This window comes from Parus major, chromosome 1A (assembly GCF_001522545.3).
Source record: "Parus major isolate Abel chromosome 1A, Parus_major1.1, whole genome shotgun sequence".
In the NCBI taxonomy this organism is placed as follows: domain Eukaryota; kingdom Metazoa; phylum Chordata; class Aves; order Passeriformes; family Paridae; genus Parus; species Parus major.
The window spans coordinates 42,176,549-42,198,221 of NC_031773.1; the positions used below are offsets into that span (position 1 = coordinate 42,176,549).

Below are 21,673 nucleotides of genomic sequence, written 5' to 3' on the forward strand. Positions count from 1 at the left end.
AGGGGTAGGAAGGGACAGCTTTGAGAACCCTAAAATCTGCAGACATTTGCATGTTTCATCGGGCAACAAGGTCTGTTCCATTTCATCTGGTCCTGAAACTAATATCACCTTGAGAGCAGCATAAGGAGTAAAAACAAAACAGAAACCAAAGAAAAATAACAAAAAAAAAAAAAACAACCAAAAAAAAAAACAAGCACACACTTCCCCCCCCCCAAAAAAAAAGATGACAAAGAAGAGAGAAAAAATTTTACATTCCTAAAAGTTCTTCTTAAAGCAAATACATTTGTACTATCAACTCCCAGACAGTTTGAGCACATCTCTTTTTCCTGTAACCAAACTGGATAAATACTAATAAAGATGATGTAACACTGCCATGGTTTTGCACATAAAGTTTTTGAGGTTTTTTTTCTCACTTCTTCCTCTCAGAAAAATCCTCCCTCAATCCACGGCCATGTCCAATGCTATGCAAAATGAAAGGTACTTACACCAGTTTAGGGGTATCTTGATTTGATTTGTGGATGAGTTTTGACACAAAAAACCTTTACAGAAAATGAAAGCATTGTACTGCAAAGGTTGCATTTATTTTGAAGCAAGCATTTGCAAGCTCACTAAGCCCTCTGAAAATGTGCCTTAATTACATAACAGCTGAACATTTGTAGACATTAGTGTTTCCTCATAAGTTATCTATCAAATAAACCATCTTCTCCCAGGTTTCACTTTCAATTCATGCAACCAAAGAATGCTTTAATCAATTCTGGTATTTTCCAGTCAGTTCTACAGCACAACAAAACAATGAATTGTCAATATTTGGATGAATTCTCAAATATTCTGGTACTAAATTCTGTGTTCAAAATTACTTAACTACTTACCATACTTGTTGGAATTAAAAACTAATTGTAAATAACATAAACCAGGGGACATACCACTATTATATTTCCATGAAAGATGAACAATGCATAGTTAGATCCAGCTGAATGAATCAAGACAAGAGGGGGGAAAAAAAATATTTCTGAGGAGTGGAAGCATTTAATCTGCTCTTGCAAATTATTATATGTTTGCATGAGATCTGTCTTCCCAAATTTTCTCAATGTGAAAAGTCCAGAAATATAAAAGGCAATGCAATGCATGGATCATGTTACCTTTTGTTTAGGGGATTGGTCCTGAATCCACTTCCATCTGACCTGATAAACAAATGCCCTAGAAATAAATCCACAAAAAAACTTGTTCCCCATACCAGCATTCAGAAAGGAGGCTTTAAGAGAGAAAATGCTGCTTTTAAGACTTGCATCAGTTAATCAAGGACTTGTTGAAAATTTGATTTAAAAGGAGGTGATATTTTCAATTGGCTGTCTTGATCACATAATTTTTCTGCATGTGTGGGTGTATTTCTGCACTTTTCTTAACAGTGTATTTTCTTTACAAATATTTTACTGCTGAGAGATTCTACTCATGAAAGTAACATAGAAATACCCAGAAAGAAATATGTAAATTTTTGCTTCTTTTTAAAAAAGCTTGCTAAACTGAAAAGTAAAAAATGGTCCTATTTTTAATATAAGGCTTCCATTAAAAGATGTCTTTAAACTTTTCTACTTCTGGAACAGATCACTATTCACATGAGTATCTGGAAACTGCATGCCAAGTTGCAAAATTCTGCCTGGAGAAGAGAGGGTTACTAAAAAATTAATAAAAATAATTTATGAAAAAGCAATAAGAATGCCTGGCCAAACAACAATCAGTGAGCCGTGATTACATCACAAAATAAAAGTATTGAAATATTAGAAAGCAATAACAGCAAATCTCAGAGCAATGGTATGCAGTATCTTCATTCAAAAGGGGAAAATAGTATCATTCTACAATATATTAAATGAGATTTTTAATAAGCATATATTTTAATTAGTTATTTCCCATTAAAGAGAAATTAATAGATGCTAATATATTTGTGGCTATTCTCTACAGTTGTGAAAGAAGCCATTTCTACCATAAAGATATGCTTTTCTTTCTGTAATATTCTCAATTATCATCTTCTGAAGGTTTTTGGAAAAGCAATACTTTGAACTGGCAAACTTGATAAATTAACTTCTTTATAATCACTTTGTAAATCAATCTGATGGAATTATATTTAGATTCTAAAAAGATATTCAATGTGTGATGTATAATAATTCAAGAAAGAAGTCAACACAGGATTGGATAAACTAATTCTAATAAACAAGAGTTTCCCAGATAAGCTCACAACCATGAACAGATTTTAGATTCCTCTTAGCAAAGAAGCTAAATTAAAGAGGTCGAATTCATAATCTTCATTATTACTTGAAATGTCAGTCCAGTTTTAGAGAGACTAACATCAAAATATGATAAAACAAAGCTTCATAAATAAAAGAACATAAGATTATTTACTGATTAATCAACCAATAAGTTATTAATATAAATAATTTTCTTCATTATTTAATTGCAACATATACATAATGTTTACTACAAAATACCTTTAGGCTGAAAAGAAAGCAAGAGTGATGAGACATACCTTACCTAACTGTTAAATTTATATTTTCTTAAGACTAGCAATCTTTTCTTTAGCAAGAAATTAGTATTTGTACACGAAGAATTTTGCAACAAGTTCTGAGAACAAGTGATTTCATTTTTATCCCATGTACAGCAGTGCTACAATCTCATTTATCCATGGGGGAGTGGCAACCAGAAATCAGGCAGCTGCAGTACCAGATGAGCAGAGCTTCTAAACACAGTTGCTCTTTACCATCCAATTAATTCTACTGACTGAAGCTGACACTGCTGGCATTCTCATAGTTAGCAGCTGTTTTAACTGCTTGCCAAAATTGAGTCCTGAACCTGTTGAAATCTGAATTTAAGCAAGATTCAATGCAAAGGTAATTGTTTCCATGCAGGTGCGTGTATCTGCCTTGTTTTGATTGGATATTTTTTCCATTTGCTTATTTTCCCACTTGAAAATTCATATGGCAAGTTTGTAAGAACTCATTCTGATCATGTTTCCTAGGTACGCATAGATATAAATCTTCATGCTGCAAATTCAGAATGCAACAACCAAGCTCTGATTATTCTCCAGACCTGGTCAAAGAAACCTGCACCAGTGTGGAACCTCCAGACAGAGAAGCTGATCTCCATAAAGAAAATCCTGCTTTGTCTAAAAGCAGCAGCCCAGAAGATGTCTTCAGTTCCTCTGAAAAGCAGGCAGTACCAGTTTGTGTGGACACCACCTTGCCTCCAGAGGACTACATTCTCAGACAAGCTTACACAGAGCCTTCACTTCTGAGGCTTCCTACAGAGGAGTGCATTGGGTTCCACCATGCGCCTTTCCAGTTCGACCGTCACGCTCGTGCCAGAATTTCCACTTCTCCAACTTTAAGGCGCCTAAGGATGGCCTCTGCCTCACAAGCACTGTCATTTCAGGACTGTTCTGACACAGCTCAGCTGGGGAATCAGAAGGAATACACTGGCTCTCTCCATCACATTTGTAAGAGCCCACCTCGGTGCATTACAGTTTCTTCACTGTCACTGCCTTCTTGTGTCCATGCAAAATTATTGTCATCCAAAGCCAAGTCTGAGAGAACTGTAGCAGCTCCAGAGTCTGACCTACCCAGGTCAAAGCTTCCAAGCCAAGAGGATCCTCTCAGCAATGGCAGTCCCAATGCACCACCCAGAAACTCTTGGAGAGCCAACTCTGCTACACTTCCTACGAGACTGCCCCGCCCAGGCCCTACACTTTGGGTAGGTGTCCAGGTAAGAGGAATAGGAGGATGCAACCTCTTTTTCCATCTTTCATTTTCAGTGTTGGTCCATCATGGGCCAGTGCACAAATAAAACCGCAGTTCTTAACCTGAACTGCAAGTTGGACCATGATCCTTTAATACAGCAGACCAACTTCTACACTTAAAGGGAAAGGAGATTTTTCTTCTCAAATCAGCAATAGACATCAGTTCCGGCCTTGTTCCTTGGTGACCAGGTTAGCTTAGTCCACTCCTGTACATGGCCACCCTTTCCCACCTCTGTCCATTCACCAGTACAACTGTTGGTGAGGATATGGAAGAGCAAGATGAAGTAATTTATCCTGTTTAGGACTGCATTTTAGAAGACTATTTTCTTTCAACCCACTCTTTAACCCTTCAGCAGTATTATTCCTAAGACAGGGAAGTTCTCTATTCTGTTTTGCTGAATGGCTTTACTAAACATAATAAAACCAAGAGTCAAGTTGGTTGAGTCAAACTTAAGGTCTGCTACTACCAAAGGAAGAGGTACCATTCCCTTTATTTATTTCCACTTACCTAGCTCACTGGCACTTCTTCCTTTTTATGTCCAGCTCCATAAACAAAGAAGCAATTGTGCAATCTCTTCTGAAAAGAAAGAAACCTTGGTCCAGTGAGCGTCAGCATCAGTAAAGAGAAATAAGCAAGGGAGGAGCAAACCCTGCATCTTTCAAGGGCAGGAAACTACAATTCAGCTCTCCACAAGGACAAAAGGAGAGGCTTTTTTGCAAGCCAGGTTTGCTACCAGATCTGCTCTCAAAGACCTCCCACTGTTAACGGCAGAGGCAGTGGAATTCACACACACATTTGACTCTGTCCTTATGCAAACCGCCTACGCACAGATTTACTGCGGGTGGATGGTGGCAAATAGGTGTAGAGTTCTTCACTAACTGGTTAGCTTTGCACTACAAACCAAAAGCTATTTTTCTTCTCCCTTCAAATACAGAAAACATTCTGGATATCAAAAGAATTCTCCTTGTTCCTCGACTGTGAAATTAATTAGCCCATGTCCAAGCCTATTACACTATTATTAGTACACTTCCCTTTACAAAGGAGTTCCTTTTTCACAAAAAATCAGATTGCTTGCTTGCTTTCTGACCAAGTAACTAAGAATATCTCACTTTCTTTCAGGAGAGTGGACTGTCCATGCAAAGGTATGCACATACTTATTTTATCTGATTCTAAGCTTGACTCTCCTACATTTTTAATGAATTTGCTTCACTCCAAGACAAAACCGGACATTGAGTCATGTACATATAACTCAACCTTAATTTGTAGATTTGCTATGTGAAATGCCTGTCACCAGCTCACTAAACTTTTTAATGAGATTTTCTTTCAAAGGTGGCCCTCTCCCTAGCACATTTAGCTACATTTCACGCAATATTTCATCCGGATCATCGGGGAGCTTTGCACTAGGAACTAAATGCCAAAAGGTCCGGTTGTTTGGCTTAGCAGTGCCAAATTTCAGCTTGAAGAATGTGAAATATCTCATAATCTTGAATGACATTATTCAGATGTTTGTGGAAGGGAAAAGGGTGCAAAGGAGCTAGCAGAACAGCTCAAAATTCTTCTTATACATGAGCAAAGAAGGCCTAGGAGTGCTACTGGAGAATGGGATTGTTAATCCTACAGACTAAGGATACATAGAATACATGGATTTTATACATTAGTGCAGACAAGAGTGTTGCATACCATAGACCTGTGCAGTGAATTGTGTGAAGGTCTTCGAAACAATTATCAGAAAGTAAAAGTTCTGTTAGAAATTATTTGGATAAAGATATATTTCTTTCTTTAAGATGTTCAAATGTTTACAGAAGGGAAGTTTTCTTCTCTCCCCACACAACAAGGAAGCCAGAGATAGTACCTCCATTAATAACCACCCCTTTCTCATTGATGGAGTGGTGTTCACTGTACTGCATGGTCCCCTCAAGGATGTTTGGGACTGGGTGGTTTGGAGCAGACTGATGATACATTCTAGGAGTCCTTAACACAATGCTGCTTCCTAGATGAGATTCAAGAGAAGTGTGCATGCATTTGAAATAACATGTTCATTGTAGAAGAGACCTCCTAGATGTTCTGAACTGTTGCAATTTCCAACCCACTCTCTAGCATTTTGAAATTACAATGGAGTTGGAGCAAGCAGGGGAGGGAAACATCTTTTTATCTGGATGTGAAAACAAGAGATCTGTACCTTTTGTGGGAAGGGTCTGCTCTGATCCAACTCAAAAGAGGAATACATAAATATTCACTGTCAGCATGAAGATTTGCATGATGTGCAACAAACTTCAGGGGAGAAATTGAAGATACTGAATGCAGACAGTTTAACAGGAGAACACCTAACATTTAGTGTACACACCTTCTCTTGGTGCTGCTTGCCTATAGTGGCTTCAAGAGGGAAGTAACTATATGCCAGCTAGGGTATTGACTTTGGATTTCTATCCAGACACCTTTTAAAATCAAGAAAACACAACCCAAGGAAACAATCCAAGATTTTTTCCATAGGCACCAGCAGGAAAGATTGTCAAAAGGTGGGTGGGATTATGAATTTTATGAATTCTATCTAGATACATATGTGCAAAAATATATTAAAAAATGCATCTGTTTCTGCTTTAAACATTTTTTGTCAAATTTAATTTGGTCCAAGGTCTAGGTTAAACCTGTATTCAGCTCCTCCTTTATTAAGATTAGTGTAACTCCTTAACAGCTAATCCCTTCTTATCAAAGCGAGCAAAAACTGTTGACATGTCAGATTATTCTCTCCATCTAGAAGCACATTAGGACATCTGGCAACCCTTCTCCAAGACTGACTTACATACTGTCCTGGGTAAAATCATACCTCTGTCCTTCAGTTTTAATGAACATCTCTTCTCCCCTCTCCCAAACTGTACTTTCAAAAAACTTCCTTAATGCACTCATAGTCATTTTGAACAGCCAGGAATGCCAGCACATCCATGTCACATGGCAATTTGCTGAGCTGATTATGTTTATGAAGAACCATCCAAAATAAATAACCAAAAAGGGCAAAAGGGGTGGCACAGAGGTATATGTGGCAACAGAGAAGGTGAGATGCTAAACCAGCATTGTCATGCAAGAAAACATTGGTAAAAAAACCCTCAGGTTTACTCTGATCTCCTTTTCTCCTTGCACCATTCAGCATTATCAGAGGCTGGGTGGAAAACTGCATCTCACTATTTCCTACAGCAAATCAGCTGATGAAGAGCCTTCACAGTAACTGCCAAGACAGATCATACTCAATGCCTTGAAGGAGCTGGGCTCATCTATCTTGAAGTATTTCCTTTTAATGTTTCACACAGCTGTAAAGTGTCACAGAATCACAGAGTGGGTAAGGTTGGGAAGGACCATAGTGACTTGTCTGTTACAAGCTCTCTGCTCAAGCAGGGTCATCCTAGAGCCCATTGCACAGGATGGAGTCCATTACACTAAACCTAACTCCTTATGCAATCATATAAACATTTTATTCTTGACAATAGGCCATTTTCCATGCTAACTTTTTGAATCAGGGAGTCCAAATACCTTCCTCGAGTGTCTAGCACTTCAGTAATTTAATTTCTCCAGACAAAAAAACAACAGAAGCCTCTGATGTATTCAGTATGTCTACAGGCATCAGGCCAGGAAACCACAGATACCTGTGCTTCCATCTCTGAAATAATGAGTATATAATTTAGACATGTAAGCCTTTAACCAGCCCAGGCCCACCAGATTGCAAAGGTATACTGTAGACAGAGACCCCAGTGATCTTGCCATGCCCCCACATTTCACATTGTGAACTTTCATGAATGGTCTTCACATTTCACATGAAGAGCTTGTTTAGCCATATGTGTGCCTGAAGTTTAAAGCCTTTTTGATCTGGTCAATAATATCATTTAACTCAGTTACAGTGACTCTGTGCTTCCATTATTAGCCTTCATAAGCCACTAGCCTGCAGCTTCAAATATATTGTGAAAATAGCAGTAGGCTAGATGCTTTAAAATTCAACAATATACTGGGAAAATCTTACTGTTAAGCCAAGCTTAAATAAATCTCCTGAATTTCCTAGTGCAGTAATAACACCTTTGAGGATTATCCTTGTACTATATTGCAGCACCTGACTTGTAGAATAGCCCAGCTGCCTGAGAGATTGTGTTATGTAATAACCAGAGGTTTCAGTGGCATCTTACTACAATCATTACCAGCACTGAAAACTTGCATTGGGTAGCACTCAGTGCATGTCTCAGGAAGGTACTCCTGAGAGGAACTCCTCTCCCTTGCACTGGTATGGGCTTGCAGACAGCCAAGAAACAGACCCCCCCATCCATTAAAGCTCTCAAACCACATACTGAGAGATCAATTTCATGAGAAACCACAGAGTTTCATTGTAAACCCCAAAGCCAAATAAATAGATCCTATGTTCTCCATTCAGTAGAACTAGCAGGAAAACTTTCAAAGAACTCCTGCATTGCACATTGAAGCTCCTCAAGACAGAGTTTTTAAGCCCTGATATGTCCATGGTTCAAGTGTTAAAGTTGCCCTCCTGATAGCCTACAGACCTTTCTCTTGTTAGGAGCAGCTTTCATCTAGACCATTCAATTGTTTAGCTAAGGCAATTGCAAGCAATGTCACTGTCAGGTCATAAAAAATGTCCTACTATACATATCAAATCCTAGTTCTCTACCTCAGAGCTCATCTGTCAGCTGATAAGCTGTCAAGTAACTATTCATGCACTTAAAAGAAAAAATATACCTGCCAGGTTTCACACCAAGGGTGGCAAATGCTAGATATTCACAGTAAGATAGCTGCCTAGACAAAAAAAGATCTCAGTAAGAATCATGCTTAACTGACCAAAAATACCATGCACAATAAGTGGTGACTGAAAAATAGAATTTATATATATATATATATATACATGTATTTTGTGCCTCCTCCCTCAGCTACTGAATTACTGACCCTCTGAGCCCTAATGCAGTATTCATCTATCAGTCAATTGAAGGCAACAGCAGCTGCAGACAGCAGTCCCTCTGCAGCATTTACTAAAACAATTCATAAGGTATCAGTGTGAGTTATTAGCAAAATACAAAAATGTTTTTAATATGAACCAACAGTTTCTGTATGTGAACGCAAGAAGCCTCTGGCACAAACACACTGCTGGATACAGAATGCCTGTGTCACTTTTCTTACTCGACCTAGATCCTGGAAAATGTTTTCCATTAGGAACAACAATAGTTGGAAAGAGACATTTGTTTTCAATCAGTAGGACCACTGAGTCATATTACATTCAAAATATTTGAAATAGCAGGAAAAAATGCCAAAAATACTTAGAAAGAAAATAGAGCAAACTATCAAAAGGTTAAATGATTTTTTTTAAAACCTAACATTTTTACTCTTTCACTAGTATGCTGTCTTTTCTTGAAATCACCTGCATTACAGGAAGGTTAAAAGTAACAAGTCACATGTCAGCTAAAAACAGTATATAATTGCTCCTTTAAATTCCACTGCCAAAACACAGATTCTAAAATCCCCAGTCACTTTTTGTCTAACCTCAGAAAAAAACAGGAATTTTCAATATTTACATGCTCTTATTATCTACTTATTATCTGAGGCAAGCCATGACCATAAGAACCTTGATCTCAGCAACAATGTGGAGTTGAAAAGACAATTAGGTATTTTCTGTCAATCACTGAAATTCTCTACTCGTTGTCCTTTTAACACATTATATCACAGTTCCTGTGATTTGGTTTTTTAGCTGATTGCCCCCATATCAGCAAGGAGCCCTCCAGAAGCTTCCCCTGCAGCCTCAAGCGGACAGAGATGACGAGTGTTGTTGTTGCATCCCACAGATCAGCGGAGCGCAGGCGCAGCTCCCTGGTGGTGAGTCTGCCGGGACTCGAGGTGTTCCCTGGAGACCTCCTGGTGTCAGACAGTGCCATGGACTACCTGCCCTGCTCATCCTTCCTGCTCAGTGCAGGTCAGACACAGTGTGGGCTTTGCTCCTCTGAGCCCAGCAAAAGCTGGGACTGGAACATGAGGGATGGGAGGGAGGATGGATACAATGAGGAGGTGACAGCCTTTGTGGGGGATCCCACACCAAAGTGACTGCAATGCCAATTCTAAAATTCCCCCTCCCAACCCAACCCCATATTTTACTGTTGAATGTAAAATGCAAGTTGAGGAGAGGGTAGGACACAGATCACATTGCTCCTCCACAGGCTAGGAGCAACCAGAACCCAGGCCAAGATCTCCATCTGGAAGCAGATGAGGTACAATTTCCTACTTCCACAGCTTCAAGCAGAGACAAAAGTGGCCCATGCTATCCTTTGCAGAAGTGCTCTGATCACAAGGAAAGCAAACCCAATTCATGGCTAGAGGTTGCTCACAAGACTTTCCAAAACTGCAGACCTGCAAGTAATTTCCACAAACAGCTACTGTAGAATATAGTATAGTGTGAGGTGTGATTGGCAGAGATCCTGGTGGCCAGAGATCAAAACTTTCTCAAAAAGCAAGTCAGCCAAGGTCACAGCCAGCATTTTCATGACAGCAAATAAGCCAGCCATTCCCAGAATGGCCAAGACCTTCAAAATCCAGAAACACAAAGTTTTGACTGTGATTCCCTGTCACACACCCAAAGATGGGTGCCACATAAAAAAACCTTTTCAGATTTCTTGCTGAACACAGTCATTCCTCACAAGTCACCAGTGCATTCCTAAATCTAGATCCCCAGCTTCTCCTGTGCCTCACCAAGGATACAAATTACAGTCTGCCTGACTGTGCCAGCCCCATGACAGATCTGAGGCTTAGAGCTTGTAGGATGGTTTATTCACTGGAGATTTAAATACCTGCATAACTCCAAGTTACCATAGCGAGAAGGCATAGACTAATTCTTGCTTTAAAACAACACCTTTAAAAACTGGCTTGAGGTATGATGGCTTTCCCAGGTAAAGAACTGCAATCATATAGTGATCACCTGCAACAAGTAGGAGTGTTTAGCACCATCCAAGGTCCCACGACAAATAGTCATAATTCTTGCTGGGAGGAACCCAACAAGTCTAATAGGTTTTAAGTCTGGTGCCTATAAACTACTTAAACTCAAGTATTAAATATGAGCCAAGTAGGGTATAGTCTGTAAGCTGCATATATAAATAATATAAATAACAGTTTTCTTTTTTTATCTGTTTCCTTACTGATAACATTTGTTTTACCCATTAGAGTCCAAAAAGTCAAAGTGGCCATTTGCCAAAAGAGGAGTTGTGAGTATTTTTACCATTTTATTTTTCCTTGCACTGACCTTGCTTTATTCCACAACTAACCTGGGTAAAAACAGCTTCTTGACTTTCTTGCCCTTGGAGAAAGGCAGCCAGCAGGTGAGCTGAACTCAGAGCTCTCAGCCCACCCTGGGACTGCTTGCACATTAATCTGCAATGAAGATTGGGTGGCTCCAGAGCTGCCACTGCATGTGATGCACATGAAAACACAGCCACTGCTGCCCATCCCTGTGGGTGGTGGGAGGAGAGGTGTCCTTGGCAGCAGGAGGGCAGAGTGGGATGAGTTGTCATTCAGGGGTGGCAGCAGGCCCAGTGCATCTCCCTTGGTGAAGGCAGCACAAGGTCGACAAATCACTTGCATCGTTGCTTTGACCATTGTGTATCCTGTGTTTTCTGCATGCCTTAGGGCTTTGGAGAATGTGATGAACTCCCACTCACATGGAAGGGATCTAAGCTTTACCTATAACATAGCATTCCAGGACACTTTCTTAGACCTTTCCTGTCCTCATGGTGCCCTCACACTCCACTGAAAGCACAACTCAGGGAATTTCCTTGTCTAATACAACTCTTGTATTTTCCATTGATGAAAACTTTTTCTTAGGAAGGTATCTGAATTTCCTTTCTGTGTACAGTTCAGCATTCAAAATATTATTTACAAGTGTCTTGATAACTTTTTCTCCCTAAGCATGTAATTAAGAACAGTCCCTTCCCAGTATTTTTTGCATTTTATCAAATAGTTTGTGCATACAGAACCAATGCTCAGGTTAATATGTACAAGAATTCCATCTTCATTTGATAGCAGTTTCATAGCATTTGAAGGAACATAATCTAAACCTGAGGATTTTTTAATTCAGCAAAATATTTTAAACCTGCAATAAAAAGCATTTGATATTTAGACAAAAGTGATTTTTAAGACTATTAAATGCCATAAAGTTTAATTCATGAAGATTCATTTGCTGGTACACTGATTCAGTGTGCATATATATTAACTGCATTATTTTTTTCTGCTCCATTTCAATCTATCTTTCAAAATTAGGAGCTGAACTTAAATCCTAAGTTTCAAATATGTTAATCAAACACATATTTCAAAATTGGCTGGAGTTCAGTGCCTAAAGTTCAAGCAATAGAAATCCATGAAGTGGGAATATACTGTTCCAGAGAACAGATAAAACTTAGGCAAACACCTTATAACTCTGTGCCCACAGCACTAAATGAGAGTTCATAAATAATGTTTAAATTTTTTACAAGGCCTGAATAAACAAAGCTGAAACAAAAGCAATTGTTTTTATTTCATGGTCCCTCACACAAACTCCTGCTGCTCTTTTAGCTTTCTGAATGCTCATTTTACACTGCACTACTCTGCAAATGACCAAGGAGCTTTTTCCATATGTAGCTAAAAAAATTAAAATAAATAAATAAACAAACACATAAATTTGTATACCTATGACAGGATTTCAACTATGAATCTGTTGTCCCCTATCTCTGACAGTGCTAAGGGAAGCAAAACATTTCATTTGTTCTGTCTTCCAAGGGCAGCTCATTGCCTGTTGCCATGCCAATGATTTCCCTGTCAAAGACTTGTGTATTATGTAAATAAGGTCTTACATGTCCAAAACTGATGCATTTACACACCCCACCCACAGCTACAAAGAAACTTGCCATCAGTGCCTTGTCTCTGTGTAGAAGAGCCTGGAAATATAAAGAAATCACTCATTTAAGGGCAAACTCCTTACAGATTAGGGCAAGGTTACAGAGCTGGGTACATTTCTTAACAGGCTTCAAAACACTGTATGAGTCAGGGTGGTTTTTTGTCATTCAACAGGGTAAAGACAAACAGAAGCAAGCATCTGATCTGGAAAATTGTCTTTCAACTCTTAAGATCATAGACTGCTGCAGAGATGAATTCTTCTGCTTTAAGGTATCAAAATACTCAGTATACTGTATCAAGGATACTTAAGGATGGAAGGATGGATTTTGTGTTCTTTATAAGCTAACATTTCTCAGTTCATTAATCTGGATATGAGACCTTTCTGTTGAATTAATTCATAAGTATATGGTATATTTTTGTCATTTGAAATGGAGGGTCAGAGTAGGTTTGCAAGGGCCCTCAAAAACATGTGGATTTTGCCAGGGTTCCAGGCTGCCCTAGATCAGGGAGGTACCACATTCAGAAAAGGGTATCAAGGCAACCTTCTCAACAGCACCTACAGGTCTGGGAAAAGAAGCATCAGAGAGAGGTCAAATGGGACACAGCCACCCCCATTACTGTGTTCAAAGGCAGTACATGGAGGTCAGTGCCAACAGCAAGGTTTGGCTGCAGAAAAGGCACCAAAGCCTGTCTGCCAGAAAAACAAGGCTTCTGGCCCCTAGCCTCCTAACACCATTCCCTCTCTGAAGTAAACCTAACATATATATATATATATATATACACACACATCTGACTTTGGAACAAATCCATAATGTCAGAGTGGCCACCATAGGACTAAACAAAACAATTTCCAAGTGACTATAAAGAATGACTTATAAAGACTTCGTCCTTTGGTACCTTGATTTTATCATCCAGAAAATAAGATACCATCCACCCAAGAGCAGCACAACAGATCAAATTCCTTAGCATTTGCAATCTTCCCACTAATTTTTGATACAACTTACCTAAACATAGACTATCCTGCTATGTTACTTTCAAATTCTGTGTGTTCATATTGTATTTTAGAGGAGAATGGCAGGTTTTAAAATATTTAAAGGAACTTTCAAGCCTTCAGAAGAAAAATCGCTAATACTGGTAAATAGCAGATTTTACACAGTAAATAGGACATAGATTCTTTCCATAAGGTCTGAGGAAGCTGATGCAACCAATGGCAGTTTTCTTTCTTCTTCAATCAATAGAGTAAATCTTGGCACGAGTTTATGAATGAGCAACAAACTGAGCAGAAAGATGCCAACAGCCAGTTAGAAGCGAAAAAAGAAGCAGCAGTGTGGGAGCTTTTCACAAGTGAATGCACATACTTTCTGGATCATTTGCTGGTTCTCAAGATGGTAACGTCAGATTTCACTTCGCAAAAATAATGAAACGTTGTTTGTTCTGCTGTGATGGACACAAAGCCACCTGAAACCTCTCATTAGAGGTCCATGGGGGAATGAGCACCTGCCTTTTTCTCCCCCCTTGCCTGCTCATCCTGTTTCCATAGCTCCCTTTTCTGTCTCCATGCTGGTATCTCTTCTTCTGAACATCACTTTCCAGTGATGGAATCTAGTGCTTTGCAATTACCATCTGACTGCAGAGCTTCCCAGGATATTCAACTGATATTCCATTAGTCCTCTCACAAACACGGTACTGAAGCCATGCTCCAAATGGTAATTTCTGTACTGGACTATCCCAATTGCTAATGTTGCTGGTGTGCAACACTATATTTGTCATTTAACTTCAGAGAGAGCTGTGGTTAGATAATCCTGACTGGAGCATGAAAACCTCAGAATTCAGCAAATCTGTAGTTTTAATGTTCCATGAAAACAAGTATACTTAAAACAACTCCTCACCCAAAAACTCTATATTATCTCGAATAAAGTGAATTTTAAGATCTTGAAATATGGACAGGAACATTAAATACTGTTAGAAGAATAGCTGCACTATTTATATTCACCATACATCAAAAGTTAATGTATCCATTTAAAAGGATGGAAGCTTCCACAAATATTGTCCTACCATTTTTCTCTTACTTGGCACAGACAATTTCTGAATTTTTATTAAGTCAAAGAAAAGAGATTTGTGAAACACTTTCCATTTTGCTGAAAAGTTAGCCTGGACAATACAAGAGCTACTTCAAAGTAAAGGAAATAAATAGAGGAGTAGGCTGAATTCCTCCTTGGTGGGACAAAACAGGAAGGCACAGAAAACAGGATAACAGGACCAGCTATTGGTTCAAGGTAGGAGAAGAGCATTCTTCTTTCTCTACATTTTATTTAGAAATCTGGAAAGTTTAAAAAGTGGAATACTGGGAAGAAAGCTGATAACAGCAGGCATGCAGGCTCCTTGTGAGTCTGATGTAGGAACCCACAGACAAGCCTCAGCCAGCCCTGCATGGCCCATGAACGATGAACTGTTCAGTCCATGCCAGCTTCCCAAATTCTCCCACTACAGAATGAACCCATTGCATTTGGGTTACCAGTTTTAAAGGTACCTGGTTACTTCCAAGTATAGAAATATTCCACTGATTTTAATGAATCTCCACAGGGAGCTTTAAGACCACCATAAATCCACCATAAATTTAAGCTCTCAGGTAACCTGGTCATGGTAACTAAAGAATTACACAAGGCTAAGCAAACACTCTCACTAGCTATTCAGTCTTGGCACCTGGGTGATGGGATTTTTTCATAACACTTTATACACATAAACAAAAAAAGTCTACTCAGTAACCTGTAAATTTTAAGCCCTTTTCAGATTCAGGTCAGAGTCAGTACATCTCAATCAGCTTAAAAAATATAAAATCTTAAACAGCCAATAAATACACACAGAGTTTTCACTCAATGCAGGTTAATAAAATAATCCAAAGAGATGAAAAACCTCCACAGGACCTCTACTTACCTTAATCCAAGAATATCTTTTTTTCCTCATAGCAACTCTAAACAATCTAGATAGCAGCAGATTCATGGGGTAGGAAGGAAAACATTTAGAAAGGTCACAGAAATGTGTAACTGTGACTCTGATGTTACTAAGCCCTTCACACAGGGATCTGCAGGGGGCTCATTTGCCCCTCTTCTGCCCAAGGGCACAGCAGGGACACAGCTGCCTCCATGGTAACCACAGAGAAACCCCAGAGACATCACACATACCCTCTTATGCACAAAATTCAGTATTTAACCTTCAGGCAGATCAGGAAACTTCTCTCACAATGCCATCTTCTGCCCTCCCTAAACCAAATGATCCTTTCATAAGAATTTCAGTAAAAAAGGTTATTTTGGGAGGCGGGGGAGGGGGAAAATATTTATTGAATTGGCACAAACAGTAATTAACACGGATTTGTTTTGGTTTTAAAGATATTTATGAACACTCTAAAATACCTCCAGAGTAATGAATTTCTCTTGGACGTGGATTTGTGGAGACTTTTCGCAAATTTAGAGGAGTTAAACAAGGTAGGTAGAAAAAGAGAAGTGTTTCTCAGATCAGAAATTAATCAGTCCAATAAAAAAAGACAACAAACCAAAAGCTTGTATTCAGTTTCAATGCTTACATTTGGAACTTTGTTCATATAATTCATCTTTTCTTCTTCTCTCTGTGGGATATCAGTGAGAGTCAAATATCATCTGCACAAATCATTCTCTTGTATTGCCAGCCAAAGATACATGGCATTTTAAACATGGGAGAGAGCTCATTTGGCTGATCTTTCTGAAGAAAAATCAAGTTTGAGAGGAATTCTCATAAGCAGAAACCTTTTAAAAGGATTTGTAAGGAGAAACTACAACACAATCCTTGCAGCAAAACAGTAAGAATGGCAAAATAACTACATAACAAACAGATGGACACAAAGACTTTGCTGCCTGTTGTGCCACTCCAAAAGAGCAAGTCCAAACAAAATGCTGACCCCCTCTCTCCAGCTGAGGTTTCCCTTGGCACGAATTTAAGGATCTCTCCCACAGAGGCTGGATGTTCTGTGTTCATGTACTACTTACTCTGCATTGTCCAGAAGGAGGGAGGCCACAAGGCTTGGCTGTGATGTGCTCCAGCTCTTTGCTGCTTTTGGCCATTTGCTGGGAGACCATTTTCAGCTCCTGAAAGTTAAAAACCCCTAAGTCAAAAATAGCTTTCACATTGCTTTAGGAACAAAACAAAATTTCTTAGCTAGAGGGCCCTTTTACAGGACAAGTCACCCTTCATTGCAAAGTGAATTTTGGAAAGAACTCTGCAGCTGCCTTAATTGAATAACTACTCACAATCACATCATATGCCCTAAATTAGCTGTTTAGTTCCATTTATTTCCCTTACTGTAATTGCCTTGCCCTAAGACTGAATTTCTCCATTTGTAGCCAAAACAAGAAAATTGGGAAAGGTCTTCAAAGCAGGGACAATTTGCCAGAACTCAAACACAGGAGCAGGGCACTGCTGCTCAGTCACAGACCTCACACCTGGTGAGCTGCTAAATGACCAACCAGTAGGTTTGGAGATACAAGGAAAAATATTTTTAGCTGATAGGTTTCATCTTTGGCTTATTGTGGTCTAAGACTGTACATGCAGGCAACCACTGGAGTTCAGCAGGCGTGTGGTTCTTGATTCTCTTGTTCTTGTTCAAAGAAGGGAGTGGGATATATATATAAGTGTGTGTGTGTGTGTGTGTATTTCACTTAGCTTTGAGCTTGGCTGGAGTGAAACTTGGTCATGTCTTGAGAAAATTATCCTAAAAAAAGTCTTGCTTTGCTTTCTAATTTTGTTGTCCTTATTGATGAGTAATAAATTATAATCTGTTATGCATATTTTAAATATTGATTAAATGTAGGAAAAAATAATCTGCTCTTAATGCCTTTGGTGCCTTTTTTCATACATTTTACAGTATGCATATCTTCTTGACAGCAGTCTGAATCCATGAAAAAAATGCATGCTGTAACATTGTAAAAGTCAAAATTAAAGAATAAGAATCATCCTATAAGCATCCTTGCCCCCATAAATACACCAAACAAATCAGTCTGCAGTTACTACAGTCTGTAGCAGTATCACAGGGGATTGATGTGCCTTTCTGGCCTAACATTTTGCCAACAACTTAGCCCAGTCATGAATTTTTGTGAAAACACTGTGTTCAGGATGAAAATGTGGGATTAGGAGCAGGCTTGCAGTCCTGTCTGACTGAGAAGGTAGGCATTTTGAATCCAGTATAAACATGTTAACTTATGGGGAATATGTGAGGTTTTGTGGTATTTTATGGATACTTCCTTCACTTTCAATTGTATGAAATAAACTCAAACCATGAAAGATGATGTCTTCCTCAAATGACCGTGAAGGCTTCCTTAATTGTCACAGCTCTGTCATATGCAATCAGTGTTTTCCAGCAGATACCCATTGCCATTTCTAATGTGAAAATTTTTAATGTTTAATGTTAAAAACAGCTGCTACTCTAAGACAAGTTTAATGGACTAGCTAATCTTGTTCCAAAGCCTTTGTCATCAGGCATTATCACAACATAGTCACTTATGTTGCATATGGTATTTGTGTATATTTGTCTTAGCTTCTGACTAATTAAAGCATTCTGGGCATAATTCTGAAGACAATTCTGGGAATGTTAGAGATAAGTATAGGTACCCATTACACTTAGAGCCTTTAGGGAGGCCAGGGATGGGAAATAAAGTTGCTTTAATCTTAATTTTGGATTACTGATGCTATTTTTTTTTTTCCCTTACTTAGATAAGTCTCAGTTTTCTGAAAATGTTTTTTGAAACTGTGAAGAGGAATGTCAGCAAGTCAGACTCTCCCATGGATTTCAGCTCCATACTCAGAGTGGTAACTTAATTAGCAGTATTCTTGCTTTTAATACAAGCAGCAGACCATTTATCATGGCACACAGGTGCTCCAGAGCAACCAGGTCAGTCAAATCCATGCCATCTGTCCAGGCAATTTGGTCTCAGTCTCAGGTTGCTCCTATCAGAAGGATGATTTTATTTTTATTCATTGGCATGTTTGAAGCAGTCATGGAAAGGCGCTCTGTGTGTAGAATCAAGTGTGGAAAGGTTTTCTCCTCCTGGGGAACAGCAGCCCAGACTCTGAGGAGACTTTTCCACTGGCAGAAGCAAGCTTCCCACTCTATAGAAGAACCTTCCCAGCCCCATCACTGCCTCCTTCCACTCCTTCACACTGATCCTCCTTTACTCCATGCACCAGACCCACAAGTGTTTATAATAGCTTAATTAAGAGCTCATTGGGACTGAAATTACACTTTGGCCTGTGTCTCTCAAGCAAGAGAGAGCAGCCACAGTTGTCATACGACTGCCAAGCCCTGCCTTCCTTTTGGTCAGTCTGTGTGGTAAACAAGGCAGCTGTCTGAACAGCAATCTACAGGAGCTCTAATTCCTGCTCAACTCCCCAGTGCTTGTAAAGTTAGAAATATTAATGAAGACAGAAAAGCAGCCGATTGACCAGAGCCTTCCCTACCAGTAGAGGCCATTAGAAAACTTCTGGAAAATACTAAAAGACTCTACCACAGTCTTGAGATTTTTAACAGAGAAATTAAGGCTAGATCTTGGTTTCTTGCCCTTGTGACTTCAGGTGTTCTTATTGATAATGTTTGGGTAGACAGGCAAAATCCCAGACAAAGCTGCCTTTTATCATGCATGACATTCAACATCTCCATGTAAATGAGGCTACTCTATTATTTCAAAGAGCACACTCAGAAATAAAATACAATGCTACATGAAGTCATCAAAGCTGTTTCAGAAATAGTTTCATCTTCAACTTCCATATGAATTTCACATAATTTATTTCTAATGAGAACAAAGTCTAAGAATGTGTCACACCTCTGCAGAGCTGTTAAAACTCCTATGCATCACTGAAGTATTGTTGCATTTTTACTACAGTTTTCTTGCTGTTTTAACTGCCCTTGACTTTTTTAATTTCCTCTTTCCCCATTTTCCTAGGTACAAAGAAATCTCAGATAAAATGAACATTACAAACCCAAAACTCCTGTTTCTTCCTTTGTCATATTTTTCTTTCTTGATAATTTTCCAAACCTTTTCTGCAGTTTTTCCAGGGTGACCTCTGCCAGACACACCAGATTTATTGCCTTAATTATACCTCTGCTGTCTTCTACTTGGAAAAACTGAGACAGAGAGAAGATTTTGGCATCTACTTGAAGGTGAAGTTATGGTTTTGTTGTTGTTATTGCTTTTCTTGTTGTTGCTGTCTTCAGCCTCCCTACCTTATGACAGGATTTTAACAGCAAATTAGGAATGTTCATGAGAAGCAAAACTGTATAGATAGCATTTAACATGGATTTTTTGAACTGCAGAGCCTATCTGACTGACTGGAAGTCACCCTTCTGAGTATATGTGTGAAAGTCCCTACTTGTAATTTAGAACAGATAAGAGGGGGAAAAGCTAGGCTGCATTTTTGCAGGCAGAAAATACAATCTACTAGCCTCTTTCATATGTTTTCCACATAATCTCTTGACTCAGTGAAGTCCACTTTAACAAAGCGAAATGATTACAGGGGGAAAAAAAAGACACAAAAATCAATTTCAAATGTTTTACTTTGGCATCAAAACAATACCAGTAAGGGAGAATTTATCTCCCTCTAAGGCTGTAAAGAGCTATCAGTGGACTCTTTATCAAGATGCAGCACTAGAGCACTGCACCTGCCTGAAGCATCAACTCCACCAGTGCAGTGGAGGGGATCTCAGGCTCTGCTCTTTCTGGCATTGTTAGCAGACCTGTGTGCCCCCTAAATACTTAAGATTAATCTTCAATATTACAGGCTTAGAAAGAGAAATCTGAAGTAGTGGGCTTTTCTCACAGGCAGCCCAAAACTGGAAGGATGTCTTTTTGCTCCAGGCAAGCTCTGCAGCTTGGGCCTTGGAGTTTCACATTGCTTGCTCCCTGACAAGGATTTCATACATTCACACCTAGGAAAAATGTTCCCTAACAAGTAGCAGTGATGCTAAAATATAAAGTGGCTTTCAAACCTAAGTCAGGTTAACTTTCTCAGGTCTTCCTGAGGAAATTAAAACAGCAGATAAATAAGAGCCCTACTTGATATGATAGCATGGCCACAGCATCTGGAATGGTAAGCAGCAATGCAGAAGGTGAATCTGGAGGGACAATGCAATTCCCCCTGTAGAGAGCTGTCCTTGGCTTGGCTGGGATAGTGTTAATTTTGTTCTAGTAGCTGGTATAGTGTTGTGGTTTGAATTTAAGATGAGCGTAACTTTGATAACCCACTGATGTTTACTTGTTGCTAAGCAGTTTGCATTAAATCAAGGACTTTTCTGTCTCTCACCTTCACCAGCGAGGACTCTGGTGGGCACAAGAAGTTGGGAGGGGACACAGCCAAAACAGGTGGCCCCAACGGGCCCAAGGGGTATTCCATACCATATGGAGTCATGCTCAGTGCATAAACTACAGGGAAGGCTGGCTGGGCATTGACCAGTGGGTGGTGAGCATTGTGCACCACTTGTTTTGTACGTCCCGTTATGTTTTCCCTTTCTGTTTTTATTCTGCCTTTATCTCAAACTCCAAACTTTACTTTTTATTTCCCATTTCTCTTCCTCATCCCACAGGAAGCAGTGAAGGATGAAGGAGTGGCTGTGTTGTTTAGATACTTGCTGGGTTAAACTATGACAAGATCCTTTATACTGCCCTTGTTTCACTGAGTGAGAAACTCATCTTTCATTAGTCCCTGTCTCATTACAGTCAGCTAATGATGCAGAAGACTGTTTGCTACCTCCTAGCCAGAAGGAAGCTGAAGCCTAAGGCAGATTTTCTTTGTCTTCAGCAGTGGTGTGAACAAAATGAACAGTGCAAGAGGTTGCATCTGCCAGAGCTGCTGGTTGCTCCTCTGCATCGACTGACACGGTATCCCCTCCTCCTCCACAACATCTGGAAGAGGAGCACTGATGAAACAGAGAAAAGTTTTATCCAGTCACTTAAAGAGAAGGTGGAAAAATCTATAAG

General features: G+C 39.3%; 1 protein-coding gene across 1 annotated transcript in view; it reads left to right on the top strand.

Annotated features, from left to right (window-relative positions):
• The first annotated feature begins 3,018 nt into the window (after positions 1-3,018).
• Positions 3,019-21,673, top strand: part of PLEKHG7 (pleckstrin homology and RhoGEF domain containing G7) — a 30,249-nt gene continuing 11,594 nt past the window's right edge. The window contains exons 1-9 of the mRNA XM_033514688.1: positions 3,019-3,750; positions 4,905-4,927; positions 9,608-9,735; positions 10,974-11,014; positions 12,852-12,947; positions 13,916-14,065; positions 16,064-16,159; positions 19,747-19,860; positions 21,498-21,672. Coding sequence (XP_033370579.1) covers positions 3,046-3,750; positions 4,905-4,927; positions 9,608-9,735; positions 10,974-11,014; positions 12,852-12,947; positions 13,916-14,065; positions 16,064-16,159; positions 19,747-19,860; positions 21,498-21,672 — 1,528 coding nt within the window. The 5' untranslated portion in view covers positions 3,019-3,045. The remainder of the gene's footprint in view (positions 3,751-4,904; positions 4,928-9,607; positions 9,736-10,973; positions 11,015-12,851; positions 12,948-13,915; positions 14,066-16,063; positions 16,160-19,746; positions 19,861-21,497; position 21,673) is intronic.